General features: G+C 39.2%; 1 protein-coding gene across 1 annotated transcript; it reads right to left on the bottom strand.

Annotated features, from left to right (window-relative positions):
• Positions 1-1,720: 1,720 nt before the first annotated feature.
• mtf2 (metal response element binding transcription factor 2) lies at positions 1,721-15,255 on the bottom strand. The gene is made up of 15 exons (XM_074650775.1): positions 15,042-15,255; positions 12,709-12,913; positions 11,906-11,987; positions 11,025-11,135; positions 10,726-10,826; positions 10,335-10,507; positions 10,092-10,187; positions 8,876-8,944; positions 8,408-8,531; positions 7,040-7,107; positions 6,747-6,902; positions 6,400-6,499; positions 6,185-6,243; positions 5,702-5,803; positions 1,721-4,158 (listed from the first exon to the last, which is right to left on the bottom strand). The coding sequence occupies exons 1-15, from the start codon at positions 15,044-15,046 to the stop codon at positions 3,795-3,797; spliced, it is 1,815 nt and encodes a 604-aa protein (XP_074506876.1). The 5' UTR covers positions 15,047-15,255; the 3' UTR covers positions 1,721-3,794.
• Between the last annotated feature and the right edge of the window lie 644 nt (positions 15,256-15,899).

The raw sequence follows: 15,899 nt of genomic DNA, 5'->3' as shown, positions 1-15,899 counted from the left end.
AGACTGAACTCCAGATTCCTCAAACTGAGCACATCTTCAGTTAAACTCCTCTCTTGTTCTCAAACATCAGATTAATGATGTTACATGTTACACTTCAGCTAATCAACAACTTGTGTTGACTTACTGAGGTTAACCTTCAGCTGCAACATTTCCAACTTCTGTGAATGTTAAAGAACACTCACAACTAGCTCATCATTATACTGTTATATGTTTTAAACATCAGCAACTACAGAGCCACAGATAGTGGCAAACTAGCAGCTAGCTTAGCTACACAAGCTAAATGTAAACAAAGATGTTCAACAGGTGGCTTCCAGCTAGTTCACCTTATTATTCTAATAAACAGCCCCAAAAAGCTTCCAAACCACCGGACAGACACCGGTTAACGTTACGTTTGAATAAAATATTAAAACATAGTCGTCATGAGGCTATGAAAGCATCAAAACATGTATTTTAAACTTCTACTTTCCAGACGACAGAAGCAGGGTAGCAGGAATTATTTGTATTTTTAGTCCCCGCCCACATTCTAACAACGCGTGTCGTGATTGGATAAACTGAAACGGTGTGTGACGTGATTGGTCGAGATGGTTGCCTATGACAGCGGCCGCGAACACTGGCGCTAATTAAAAAGGGATTTACAAAAAAACATCATTTAAAAATACATTAATTCATTCATAAATAAATAATGGAATTTAAAATTCTATTAGAAAATGCTGTTTAAAAAGAGAAATAAATAACTGGATTAACAAATTGAATTAGGAATAAAGGTTTTAATCAGTCATTTAAAAAGGCAACTTTAAAAAGTATTTTATTTGACATTTTAATGGGCAATAAAAATAATTATTAAAATAATTTACAAAATGAAATATGAATTTATAAAACTTCTTAAATTATAAATTAATATTTCATTTCTAAATTATTTTCATAATTCTTTTTATTGCCCATTAAAGTGTCAAATAAAATACTCGTCCATTTATTCATAGATTAATAAATTAATTTGTAAATAGATTTATTGCCTATTTTTACTGTACAATTAATACATTTATTTGTAAACACATTTATTAATGCCTATATTTATTGTACAATTAATAAATTAACTTGTAAACACATTTATTAACGCCTATTTTTATTGTACAATTAATTATTAATCAATTAAATGCTCTATTACTATTTACCTGACTCTTGTGGTCCTCCATAGCCGCTTTTTTGGACTGAAAACACTTAAATTTATAATACTTCATGGTTCACCACAGGCCATTTCAGTAGAATATGACAATAGAATAGAAACAATTTTGTTTTACTTTTGTACGGCACTTTTTAGGCGGACGTTTTACTGGCATCCGGCAAGGTTTATTGAAAGAGGCTGGGTCACGTGTCATCAACGCATCATATCTTTGGGGTACAACACATACGCAGTAAAACCTAGTCTGTAATTGCCGAAATTGGGCCAATCGCAATGCACGATCGCAACTCCAGTTACAATGTGTCATACCCCACACCCCAAGACCCGTGTCCGCCCGTGTCCCAGCCTCCTTCAATAGGCCTTGGCGTCCGGTAGTCGCTTTCAGTCCAAAATGGCGGAAGTGTAGCTCTGCTGCTGGGTGCTGATTTTGCAATGGAACGAACAATTGACTTTCACGTCTTGGCACTATACGTTCTTTGGCTCTAGTGTTGAAACATCAACTACAGTCAGCAATTAAACATCTATATACGCAACACAACATTTGAAAATATCAGCTTTTATTTATCCTTTAACTAAACAGGTTCAGAAGTATCACGTCAACCTACATAATGATGTATAAAAATGTAATAAGAAGAATCTCAAGAGACAAAGCAGACGTTACATGTTATGTTCTTTGGCTACCGAAGCCTGCTGGAAGCCAGTGGTTGCAACATGTGGGCTGAGACACTGGCTGAACAGAGGAGAGGAACTTCAAATGCACCGACTACATCCGTATAATGAAGAGGTATCAATGTGAAAAAAGCTCTGTCCATTTTTAACAAAAATAGAAACATCTCAAAAAGAGACAGCCGAACCAACGGAATATTTACCTCATGCAATGACATACAGCATATTAGTTTTCCAGTGATTGCTTTCTGACTCGGATTAAACAAGCAGGTGTAGCAGTAAAAATGGACTACAAATTATTTTGCTCATAGAAAAAAAAAAAGCTTACATACATACATACGGTCCAAAGTAATGTGACAAAAGGAGGACCCGATATAAAAATACTGACCAACACTGAGTAAATAACTTATATCTAAACCTCCTGTCAGGCTGCAAATGATGGCCTATGCAATACAGTGAAGGTTTTGGGCATATCCTGAGTGTGTAGACTACATGGTGAACTTGACTGTGAAAGCAAAATCCAAGTGCATTTTTGCACCCGTCACACAAACAATTTAGAGTCAAATCATCATAATGTTGAAGCTCCCCTTATGTCACAATTATATGACTGAACAACACTTTTATCCAGGACTAACTTGCATAGGCAGCACAAAAAAAGCAAAGAAACTTATAAACTATAAGTTTGGGAACTGGGTATACAACATTCATCTTCTGCAGCAACTATCAACAAAGTCAAAACTAAATAGGTCCTTAAAGATTTCAGTCAGTCATTTTAATCAATTTCAAATCAAAATGTTTTAAAGGTTAATTAATTGAGACTAAGGCGGTGGAGCTTCTCGAAATAAATCTTTACTATATAAACAATTTCTGTATTTCTTTTTTTTAGAATGGACACAATTTACTAGAAGTCCTCTTGGGTTTTAGCTTCTGAACATTTATATAATGAAATTACACTTAATTTGGGGGATATGATCTTTAAATTTAAATTCAAACTGGGAGCTTTAACTAACATAAAAAAAGGATTTAGAGAACTTTACCATGGGAGAAAATGCTGCCTTGTAAGAGCTGAAAAAGCTCTGTTCAAAAAGAGATGACGGCCTAACGGATATAATTTGATATGAGCAATCCATAATCAAAAAAAAGAAAATGCTGATTGAAAAAAAAAAAAGATGAGAAAATACAAGTGGAAAAGGTAATAATAAATGTAGTATAATTCTATATAAAATAAAACATTTGCAGCAGCACATCTCTTTTGTTTTTGAGTTCCTCCTGAACTGCTCACAAACTAGCACACTATCCAAAACACAACTGAAGGATATGTCTGCTCAAGGCCAACAAGAGGTACTTGTAGCTAGGATTAGAGGAGGGGACACTGCTAGAAAGTAAAAAAAAAAAAAAATGTTAACCAAACTAATTGTTCATTGCATGACTGAAGTAGTGACATAATGAATAATCTTTGAACAAAGTGTCCCCTCTTTCCTCTTATCCTCCAAGACTTACCATTTAATGCCTCACCAACTACATTCTGTCAAAAAAAACACTTAGTTTCATACTTAATTGGTTTGGAAATGAAAAGCATATCACTGGATTAAAAATTAAGTACAATGATTCACTAAAAGCCTACAGGTGCAGTGCACGGATCGATTATTTGCCCCATAAGTGGGGGTTGCTGTAAACATTCAAAGCAAATAATGAAAGTTAAAAGCAGAATAACACAAATATAGGGTGGTATAATGACAATGCCTCGTCTTTATCAATGAGGAAAAGACATGTTTAGACATGTGCACTGAACCAGTAGGCTTTGCAGTAAGTTTAACAGGCAAAACTTGCTCCTGTCTAAACTAAACAAAAGGCATATATCAATTAATGCTCTGAATACAGGCTGTGTACATGTCCTTAGCACAGCCACGTCCTGCAGGCGCTGGTTAAAAGTTAGAAGATGACAAGTCTAGGACGCAGTGACTCCTTCCCACTCCACCAGGTACTGCACCTTGCCGTCAAGGGTGACCCGTCGTGCCAGGACTTTGTACTTTTCCCCGCAAGCCAGCCGCCCCGCCGCTCCGAAATAGCTGCTGATGGAGGTCTTGAGGTGGGAGAGCTGGCTGTTGGGGTCCATGCCGTGAACTATGTCTGTGGAGTGAAGCCCTGGGAGTGGGCTCGGCATCTCCATAGCTGAGGAGTTTGGGTCTGCATGGCTGGGAGGGGGGATCTCTGGGTTGGGGACCCGTCGTGGTCGCCCACGTTTCCTTTTTAAGGGGGGAGCGGAAACAGGCATGATGCAGGCGGTGGAGCGCGTCTTGCTGGAGCTACAGCTGGAGGGTTTTTGATAGGAAAAGAGGAAGTCAAAAAACTGATTTTTAACTCTGAGGGCAAAAACAAAAACAAAAATATACAGGGGAGAATTACAAAAACAAGACAAAGAGTCTACAGCGGCTGTACTGGGCACAGTGCTTTGAGATAAATGCTATCATCCGCATGTTAACATGCTCACAGTGACGAAGCCAACATGCTGATGTCAAGAATGTAATGTTCACCATGTTCAAAATCTCAGCATGTTATCATGCACAACCCACTAAACACAAAGTACAGCTGAGGCTGATTGTTATGTGGGAAAATAGTTTTGAAGGTATGTAGTAATAAAGTATGCAACAGTTGAAATTATGACTTGATGATGGTGGCAGAGAAAAACTTGAGGGGAACATGAATGTCTGTACAAAATTTTATGGGACTTTCACTCCAACCGTGAAGCAAACTTTCACCTCGGGTTTCTCACGTGCATTTGTCCGCGGGATAATGTGTTCACTTGCGTCACTCACACTAGACGCGCCGGAGAGGAGGAGGGGCTTTACCTCTATGTAGGTACAAACAACGTTTCATCAACCAAGGCCAAAATAACCATTATTCCTGCTTTGTACATGTTGTGGATGTCCCAGATTCGTCGGAAAATCCAACGCCGTCGTCTCTGGGTTCATTACAACATCCGGAGGTGCTCTGAATTTCAAGGAGCTGTTTTTACTGTATCTAGCAAGCCACATGTTGGCTGAATTAATCAGTTTTACTACAGCGGTATGAACCCAAAATAAACAGATTTTGCTGTGACTTAATTACAATAAACGGATCAAAAGTATGATGAAATATCTACATAATGATGCAGATTTGTAAAAAGTCAGAATTCATGATCTGTCAGGTCTGTCTGAAGATGACAAGCAATGAGTGATCGATCAGTGCCAGGCTACGCTAATATTGTAGCTGCTCCATCAACACTCAACATAACATCATCTAGGCATAAATACGGCAGCGACGTTGTTTATATCATAGAGAGTCTGTGGTTTATACACATACATTCATACACAGATTATCCTCCGGTGTACAAATATGAGTTATTATTGTAGAGCTCTGGGTGCCCACAGACAGCTACAATATTTGTTCCTCCATTTCTGATTCAACTACCTCAGGACATCAGTGACGACAGGAGGAGAATCTCAACAGTGATAGGCTTTTGTGACACAGCGTCACGCGGCGCAAACTCACGTGTATTCGCCTCTTTGCATCGACTTTGTATGTAATCGTGCCGCTCAAAAAGTTTGCTTCGCGTTTGGTGTGACATTTCACTCAAAATCACAAATGTCAACCTGATGGTGACACTAGAGGAAAAGTCAGGGGGATCCATCAAGTCATTAGAGTTCTTCATCTGGGGGCCGTGAATGTCTGTACAAAATGTCATGGTAATCCATCCCATAGCTGTTGAGATATTTCAGTCTGGACCGAAGTCGTGGATCAACCAACAGACAGACCGACAATGCCCTCCATAGTTGTTAAAGTGAGAAAGGGTTGAATGTTGTATAGCAGGCATACCTGGACTGTCTTGAAATGCTAGTTGAGGTAGTTTCTGAGGTGCTCAGGGCTCCTATGGATTCCACATCGGAGGTTCTTGAAGACTGCACAGACCGCTCACTCCTGGTGTTGTGGGGACGGTGAAATGAAAAATTATACACAGAAAAGAAAAATGCTGCTGAAAGTTAGTTACTGTACACAGAACTGAATCAATAAATCCCTTAATCAGTCAATCAAGAGAAAATGAATCTGCAAAAACTGATAATCAATAAATCGTTTTTAGTCACTAATCAAGTAAAAATTAAAATAAAGAATGAGGATTTGGTGCTTTTTTTATTTGTTACATTATAGTCGATTAAAAAGGACATAAGCACTTTGAAGACGTCATCATGGGCTCATGGGATTAATGGAGAATGAAACCAGCCCTAACAGTATGGTAGCTTCCCCACTACACAGTGGAACAGTAATATGTTTAGGAATTCTGCACCGCAGTCCCTCACTTACTTGATAAAGGTCAAGTGATCCAATGTGTGGGGCTCTAGTGGTAGAGGCTTTCTTATCTCCTGTCAAAGACGAGACAAAAAGGTTAGAATTACTGTTTCCTTTTGATTTAACAGTTTCTCAAAATCCCCAGTGTGAGTTCAAACCTATTTGAACAATATGCACACACCCAGCTCACGCCCACTAAGACACACATACAAATGCATGCGCGCACACACCTGGGATCTGAGTTCACTGCGTTGTGGTTTAGTCTCCAGAGAACGTGCTCCTTGCTTCCTCTTTTTCTTCTCTGTGCCGTTGGTTAAAGTACTGCAAGCTCTAGAGCAACATAAGAGTTTCACAAGCAATGACAGTTATGCATATTAATTACATTATAACTGCTAAGCAGTAACACATTATGAAACAAATTACAAGGTGTATCTCAGCTTTTTTTTGCATGTTTTATCACTTTTTCTCATTTTATTCCATAAGTCAAACAGAAGAAGTTCAAATTCAAAAGTTGACAATGAATTAGGGAGAGGTCATTTCAAAACATGTAACTTCAAATGTAGGTTTCACATCTTACCTCATGGTGGACTTACATCCCTTGATGGTGATCTCATGTGAAGACCTCTCCATCGCTCTGCTGGTTGGCTCATCGGAGTTGGGGGGAACAGGAGGGAAACGGATCCTCAGCCCAAACAAGTGCTTCTTTTTCTTCACCTCCTTCCCCGACTTGAACCTGGAAGAGAGAGAAGGGGGACAGAGGGTAATGACAAGTAGAAACACATATGAAAGTAAAGAAAATTGGACAGATGGGAGTTAAGGGTTGAACACTTTCATCAACACAAACGATTAACCAGTAAAGGAATGACTTACATGCTGCTGTTGTTGTTTAATGCCTCCAGTACGCTTCCATATCGCTCTGATCTGGGAGTGTTAGCGAGCTGCAGACACAGGGGAGGGGAAGTCGCCAAACAGGAAAGACAGGGTGCAAGAAAAAAAGGTAAATATTTCAGAAAATCAACACCATATGGTTTCAAATCCTAATTCGGAAGCCGGGGATAATTTTAAAATAATTAACCCTCTAGGACAAGCTAACAATGTGGTTTCCTAGTCTCCACTCAACTGGAGATATACTGGTGCATTAAGCAGCTTCATAGTATGGAACCCACTAACGGGCAACAGGTTGCCAATTCCTGACATCCTGTGCCAAATCTAAAACATACACTCTTTGATATTAAATTAAATACTAAGCTATGTGTTTTTATGTTCAGTATTAAAGTCAAAAAGAAACATAAAAGTGTGTGTGTCTATAATTGGCCACTGGTGCGTTGTTAAGCTGTGTTGAGACCAGGAGCAAAAATTTAACCGCTGGTATCTTTTGTGTTGATTCGCGCTAGCACGCCGAAGAGGACAAGGAGCTCGTTTCCATAGATACCAACAACCTTTCATTCCGCCATCAACCATGGAAGAAATAACCACTGTTGCTGCTTTGCACATGTTGTGGAAGTCCCAGATACGTCAGAAAACCAAACAACGTCATGTCTGGGTTCATAACATGACCTGGCTGTAACTAGCAAGCCACACGTTGCTACTGCAGTATGAACTCAAAATAAACACATTGTGCTGTGATGTAATTGCAAAAAAAGAGATACCAAGGATGACAAAATAACTACATAATGATGCCGATTTGTAAAAAGTCTGAATACATGCTTTGTCAAGTCTGTCCGCAAGACTTGAATTAAACAACTATTAAAATTGCTTGTTTTCTGAATGGAGTTCGGATCGATCAGTGCCAGGCTGTGCAGCTGCTCCATTAACACTCAAGATAAATTCCTCTAGGCATAAATACGGCAGCAAAGTTGTTGTTCATACCATAGACAGTGTATGGTTCATATACATACATTTATACACAAAGTTCCGTCCGGTCTCTGTACAAATATGATGCACCATCGTAGCTCTGGGTGCCCACAGGCAGCAACAATCTCTAATGTCTTTTTTGCGACACTGCGTCACACGAATTTCTCGCTCAAGTTGAAATATTTTAACTCCCACAAATTTTGCATGTTCGCGTTGCGCCATTTGCGTTGCCCAACGCAAATTTGCGTATATTCGCCTCTTTGCATGCCATTGTATGTCATCGCGCCGCGCGAAAAGTTCGCTTCACTTTTGGGGGTGAAAACGCCTTCACAAATGAAAGTTAATGAATATAGTCGCATGTAACTTGATAAGTAGCGTCCTTACCTCCCCCAGCTGCAGCAGCTCCCAGTTATCATTGATGTACGACATCAGGTGCATCTCAGAATCAAAATACTTCTTCTTGTGGATCACACTCAAGTTGTACAGGCTCAGGTGCGTCACATCCTCCCTGAAATATTTGAGTAAAAGCTGTGTTTTCTTCACTTAGTCCGATTCCAAAACAATATCATAAAAAGAAAAACAAATATGTTTAGCAAATGCATGAATTGAGGGGAGGTGATAAGGCACAGTGGCACAGTTTAAGTGTAGAAACAAACAAGATACATGAAATACTGGAACTTAATTATAGATCTCTAGCATTTGGTGGAAGAGGGAGCGTTGTACCTAAAACAGAAAACACTACTTTGGGAAGAAGGGCAATCGCATTCCTTGTTTAATTTATCAAATAATCTACAGTTTTAAAAGGAAGACTATCTGCATCAAAGCTGAACATGCATCTTGAGGTTCACTTACCATCTGAGAGGCAGTCGGCTGAGGTACTCTGGTCCACCATTGCAAACGGAACAAATAAACAGATAAAACCTAAACACAGAAACACATCAGCTTATTACGCTGCAAAAATCATTTGGTGACCACAGGACATTATTTTAAGGCCTGGCGCTTCATCGTTTCAGAAAGTAAATGAAAGGAAATATTACAAGATGACGTGTCCTGATATATGAAAACACAAAGTTGAGGTACAGAACATGACAACACCAAGCATAGTATAATTTCCACCACTGAATTAATTTCCTTTGGGTAGGAAAGCTTTGAGAGGAAACAGAAAAAAAAAGATTGTCTAAACCATATTTTTTTAAGGTTGTAAGCAGTCATTTTAACTTTAATAAGGTTTGTTTAACCAGTAAGAACTGGTATCGTGGCACGAAGCGCAAGTACCGTTGCTTCTGTTTGCTGCAGTTTCACATATTTTGCACACTTATCTCGAATGGTGGTTAAACTGGATGCTTAAGGTGTCCAATAATTTTACCAGAACCCTGCCAGCCAATCAGAAGTCTTAAGGCCCTGACACACCAAGCCAGCAGTTGGCCAGTTTGGGGCTGTCAGTGAGCATCTGTAGGCCTAGTTTTTGGAGTGTGTTCCGCACCGTTACCTCTAGTCTGCCCACGTTTTTTTTGGGCTAATTCAGCATGTTGAATCGGCAGCGGCGCCCGTCGGTGAGAGAAATCCCTCTGATTGGCTGTTCAACTTAAACAAATCATTGCACGAAAAGAGAAACGGAAGTGAGGAAAGCAAGCAAACGAGTAAAATCAAGAGGGCAAACAAAGAAGGCTCTTCTTATTTTTCATCTTCATCTCATCTGATCATTCCAATAGATGGATATTTTCACAACGACGTGGCCATCTGGAATCAAGCTAAGTGGTGAGTGAGAGCGGTGTGAAAATGGTCGGCAAATATATATATCCGTAGTCCTCGGTCTTCTGGTTTCCCTTCTGAATGACGAATACACACTACTACCGCCACTTGCTGGTGTGGAGAGTTATTTCCTCTCACGCAGGCACAGAACATATGTGCTAACTGGCCGTCCGCTGTAGTCTTTGCGGTGTGTTCAAATGCAACTTGACGGCCTTCAACGCTGATATTTTTTTGGTGTGCCTGGGCTATTATTCACAGCCATGGTATAAATATATATATACATAAGTATGAAACATCCACATAGTGGTATTTGCACCTATCTCCGTAGAGCATGGGCATCTGTAAGCAATGGAGACACGCCTCATGGAACCACTGTTGACACCCGTTACACTGCAGCATCTTCAGGAACCAACTTCAAGAAAAGAGAAAAAGAGAGAGAGAGAGCGAGAGAGGTTAGCTGTATCAGGATATGTATTTTTTTTAATAAACACAGGCATGTAGGAAATTCTTGACCCAGATTCTTTAGTGTGTTCTTTAAAGTATGCAATGTGTTACTCACTCTCCTGGACCGCCACAGTAGCAGTAGCACTGCTCGCCGTTAGTCTTGTGGCCCTGGTCCCAAACCAGTTCGTCCAGAGCGTATGGGAGGGACAGGTGCAGCCCCACATGCTGCTGCTGCTCCTGCTGCAGAAAGCCTTTTGCAGACGCTCCCCTCATGTGTGCACCCCCCCTCTGTAACCCACAAAGACAAAAAGCAACATAAAACTATGTACACACATATACAGCATTCCTCCATAGATTATCTTGTACTGTAGAGTCTCTTATGTTCATTTTACTTTACAGTTAAAGCAGAGCAGATAATGAGTCTCACTAAATAGCTTTCATGTTCTAATCAAACAAGTCATAAATTCAACTACTTTATACTATTATACTCAAAACAAAAGCTGTACCTTAGGCATAGAAGTGAGCTCACACTCTGAGCAGAGCCACTTGTCATCTGAGTCAATGACCGAGGAATCGATGACGGGGGTGTGGCACAGCTGATGGTAGCCTAAAAGACAATGAACACATTTACATGCAGCTGCCATCTACTAGATCACTCTTTGAAGAAGTACAAATGCCCTTCATGACCAGAGATTAGAGTTCAATAGGTGGATGATCAAAGAACGGCTGTTTAAAAAGAGGATAACATAAAAGAACTGCTTTGTTCAGCGTTAGGTGTAAGGGCATTAGAGACAATGAACAGTACCTTGTCCACACTTGTCACAAATGACAATTTCATTGGGTTCATCTGAAGTTTCATCCTGGCATATAGAGCATACAATGTCATCGTCCTCGTCATCTTCATCATCTTCATCCCCTGAAATGGAGATGAAAAGGCTAGTGTGTGAGTAAAGGCTAGGCGAGCACTTCATACTTTTTTAAGTCTGCAACAAAAGGGGCGATTGTAGTGACTCCTTTTTTGATTGGATTCCAACTGTAGATTATCCTGATTAATCACGACACGGTTTCTGAACAGACACATTCATTTTCATTTAAATGTAATTCAAACAAACTTGTATTAACCCCCATAGTATTGGGGGTTAATGGGAGATGGAGATTTCAAAAGCAACCTAATGCCAGGCTGTGCAGCAACATGTGGAGCTGCTCAATTTGAAATGAGTCAAGATTGAAAAAGAAATATAGAACCAAATGATGGATATCCGTCAAAATAGGTTACATTTTTATGCTTCATTATAAAGCAAATCTGTGTCATATTTGCATTTTTAACTGGCTGATCTGGAAGTAGATAGACCCCGGCCTCTCTGTGCATCTCCCCTATGCTCATCTTTACATGTGGGCAGTGCTCTTGTGCTGTACTGATGCCAAACACTGTGGACAGTTAACTGCCAGCAACGAGAGTAGGGAGATAAGTAAGGCAGAAGACAGACAGGGGTGTGGACAGCACAATGCTAATCCAAGAATTCAAGCAAAGTCACTATTAAACTGTACAGAATCTAAAGTGCAGATGCTGCCAGGCAATAAAATAGCATACACCATGTTGTTTAGATTACCTGCAAACGACCAAGGATCAATAGCAAGATCCAAATATTTCACAAACATTTAAATCCTGAAGCTGAAGGAACTTACCAGTCTGAATATCCTTCCACAGGACCCAAGACTTTGACCGATCCTCAAAAACTACAAAGCATCGCTGCTTGTCCCGATTTATCTGAAGGAGAAAACAAAGAGATTTATGTCTTCCTTAACACCAAACTGTTCTTAAAGCCTACACATACTGCCCAGCCATGTCACATCTTCACACCAGCATAGTAAGATTAGGGCTACAGCTAATGATTATTTTCACTGTGGATTAATCTGTCGATTATTTTCTCAATTAATCGATAAGTGTTTGGTCTATAAAATGTTGATCAGTGTTTCCCAAAGCCCAAGATGACATCCTCAAATGTTTTGTTTTATCCACAACTCAAAGATATTCAGTTTACAGTCATAGAGGAGGAAAGAAACCAGAAAGTATTCACATTTAAGAAGCTGAATCAGAGAATTTTGACTGTTTTTCTTAAAAGTGATTCATCCATTAGCAAAATATTAATTTAATAGTTGACAACTAATCAATTAATCGCTACAGCTTCAAGTAAGATCTGAAATCAAATGTTTTGTGTCACATTCACCTAATTTAGAGGATTTTGCCAGGTAGACGATATGCGTCCTATGACCAAACCTGCTAAGCATAATCTAAGTAACAGCTGATGTTTTGTGAATTAGGTGAAATAAAATGGACCGAAAAGTTTTAAAAAACTGTTAAATGTATGAACTTGAAGGCCTCCTTAGGGTGCTAATCCACTGAGCTGCTTCCAGTGTTTTGAGTATCTGGTGTACTGGAGTATGTGGTTGTACTGTGATATAAAACTCAGTGTTTCCTTCACACTAACCTTGGTGATTGTCCCCAAGTAGAACAAGCCATCTGACCAGCGGGCCAAGACGTCCTGTCCCTCCGTGAACCTGTCAGACATGTCGTCCTCTCCATACTCTCCCCCAGCAGAAGGGCTTGTGGGGGACAGAGACACAGCCTGCTGCTGCTGCCGCTGGGGGAGAGCTCTGTGATGGACAGACAGGTGATCCACAACCCCTGAGTCTCTGGAGGAGAGGGGGAAGCAGTGGAATAGAGAGAGAGAAAGAGAGAGATATGTCAATCTCTGCATAATGGTCAGCAATTCCCAGTCTATGGGCTGCTGACAGTATGCTTGGCATTTCATTTAACAACCAAAAAGTATGTATGCAAGCATAGATGTAACAATGGCGGGCTGCCTGCAACTAACAATTATTTTAGTTTACCTTTAATCTGCCCATTATTTTCTAGATTAAACGTATGATATAAAATGTCAGTAAACAGTGAAAAACGTCCATCCCAGTTTCTCAAAGTCCAAGGTGGTGTCTTTAAATGTCTTGTTTTGTCAGTTCAAAACCCAAATATATTCACTTTACTATGATATAAAACAGAGAAAAGCAGTAAATACCCATATTTACAGCATTAAACAGAATTTTCTGCCATTTTTGCATTAAAGATTAATCGAATATAAAAAAAAATTGTTGATTATTTTTTCTGCCGATTGACTAATTGATTAGTCGACTAATTGGTGCAGCTCTATAACAACGCATAATATTGATAATTTCAATAAAAATGCCAGTACAAGACGAGCTAGGCTTTTCACACAGGCCAAAGGTTTTTGTTTTTTTTTGTAATTCAAGTCATCAAATTAAAATCAAAGACTCCATCCTTAGACCCTTGACAATAAATCCTCTAAAAATAGTAATACTTCAATCAACACTATAATTTGGACCATCAGTGGAATCCCTTTGTAACAGATAACAGCCAACAGGAATTATGTGCAGATATATCTAAATCTCTACTGAAATGCTGCCCTGTATGTGTAATGATAATGGAAAATACAATGATATATTGTGTGGTTACAGAAGATATTGCAAAACAATGGCTGAAAATGAAACTCATGCCATTTCCCCTCCAGTGGACACAAACAACAGGTGATTATTATACTCTTAATTAGAGCTAATTGGTAATTAATCACAACCATGATGCAGTCAGTAGGGTGGCTGCACGTCAGAAACTAACTATTAATTTTGAACACATGTCAGTGACATTTGTCAGTTGTATTTATACAAATTAACACTTTATATTTTTTATCTTCTAAAATAGTTGGGAGATTATTTTTCGGTCGATTGACTAGTGGAATCCCTTTGTAACAGATAACAGCCAATAGGAATTACTTGCACGTCAGAAATTAATTTTGAACACATGTCAGTGAAATTTGTCAGTTGTATTTCCACAAAATAACATTTTATACTACAATCAATACTATAATTTGGACCATCAGTGGAATCCCTTTGTAACAGATAACAGCCAACAGGAATTATATGTAGATATATCTGAATCTCTACTGATATACTGCCCTGTTATGTGTAATGATAATGTGAAAATACACTGATATATTGTGTGGTTACAGAAGATCTTGCAAAACAATGGCTCCAGTGGACACAAACAACAGGTGATTATACTCTTAATTAAAGCTTAATTGGTAATTAATCACACCCATGCTGTCAGCAGGGGTGGCTGCACGTCAAAAATGAATTTTGAACACGTCAGTGACATTTCTCAGTTGTATTTAAACAAATGAACACTTTATATTTTGTTATCTTCTGCTGCAAAACATTTAAGTTAACATTAAAGTAAAGTAAAAATGAAACTCATGCCATTTCCCCTCCAGTGGACACAAACAACAGGTGATTATTATACTCTTAATTAGAGCTCTTAATTGGTAATTAATCACAACCACGATGCAGTCAGTCAGTAGGGGTGGCTGCACGTCAGAAATGAATTTTGAACACATGTCAGTGACATTTCTCAGTTGTATTTAAACAAATGAACACTTTATATTTGTATCGTCTGCTGCAAAACATTATACGAGTTGTTTCCATTCCCCTTTAGCCCACTCTCTCCGTCTGTACATTCCCTTTGTTCTGATACTGAGCCCAACATCAGTCCATATTAGCCACTCTAGCGAGGAGGATAAAGAGCTGCAGATAACACAGTGAAACGTCTTAATGTGATATGAGTTAGTAACTAGCAGCCAGGCCTGGTTGTGATCATGAATACCCCCCTCATGCTCAGCGTTAACCCGCTGAGAGGTCGCTGACCGTCGGACCCTCGCAGCCCCCCAACAGGAAGACAACATGATGACAACAATACCTCATCGGTCTCCTCCTCTTCGACCAAAAAAACACTGTAAAAACAACTAAATATGACTCTGAACTTCTGTGTGTTTGTCCCGCGTCTTCTCCTGGTTGAGCTGGGTTTATTCTCTACAGTATGTGGCGGTAACTGTCGGGTCTCTCGCTCCGTCTTCTTCAGAAGATAACAAACGGTTCATTTTCCCCCAACACGTTCGCCATTTTGGTTTCCCGCTGATGCTCAGGGAGTGCATTATGGGAAGAAGGTTTAAACGGCTGCTGCAGGCTGCGCGAGGCAGCAGGCTTCTCTTTTTTCAAACATTTGAAAATGTAGGCAGGGCATTAACTAAACAAAGCATATCCGCCCCTTAAAGACATATAATAATAATAACATATACTTTTTAGGGGGGGGTTGAACACTGCGTAATATATATTTTTATTTTTTAATTATTAATTAAGTTTCAGGTTTTTTTTTGCAGATTAAACATAGTGTGCATTCAAAACGTCCAAAAGAAGTTCAGATAGGGCAGTGAAAAGAAAAGAACCAGGGCTCATCTCAAATTAATTTGTACATATCAAATAAAGAGAATAATTTAACAACTTTTTTCAGTCAGTCATAATTGACAAAGATTTACTTAACAGTCTCTTCTGCACTATATTCATTTTTAACAGTCTCTTCTGCACAATATTCACTTTTTTAATAGTCGTGTATCACAGCTACCCTGCGCTATATTCAATTTTAACAGTTTTCTTCATCTCCTTGTATTTTTATATCTGGTATATTTTTTTTGTACTTTGTACTTTGAGCTACTAACTTTTTTACTGCCTAAGGCAGTAAAAAAGTTAGTAGCTCAAAGTACAAAGTACAAAAAAAATA

This window comes from Sebastes fasciatus, chromosome 11, assembly GCF_043250625.1.
Source record: "Sebastes fasciatus isolate fSebFas1 chromosome 11, fSebFas1.pri, whole genome shotgun sequence".
In the NCBI taxonomy this organism is placed as follows: domain Eukaryota; kingdom Metazoa; phylum Chordata; class Actinopteri; order Perciformes; family Sebastidae; genus Sebastes; species Sebastes fasciatus.
This window is presented reverse-complemented; position numbering and strand designations above follow the sequence as displayed.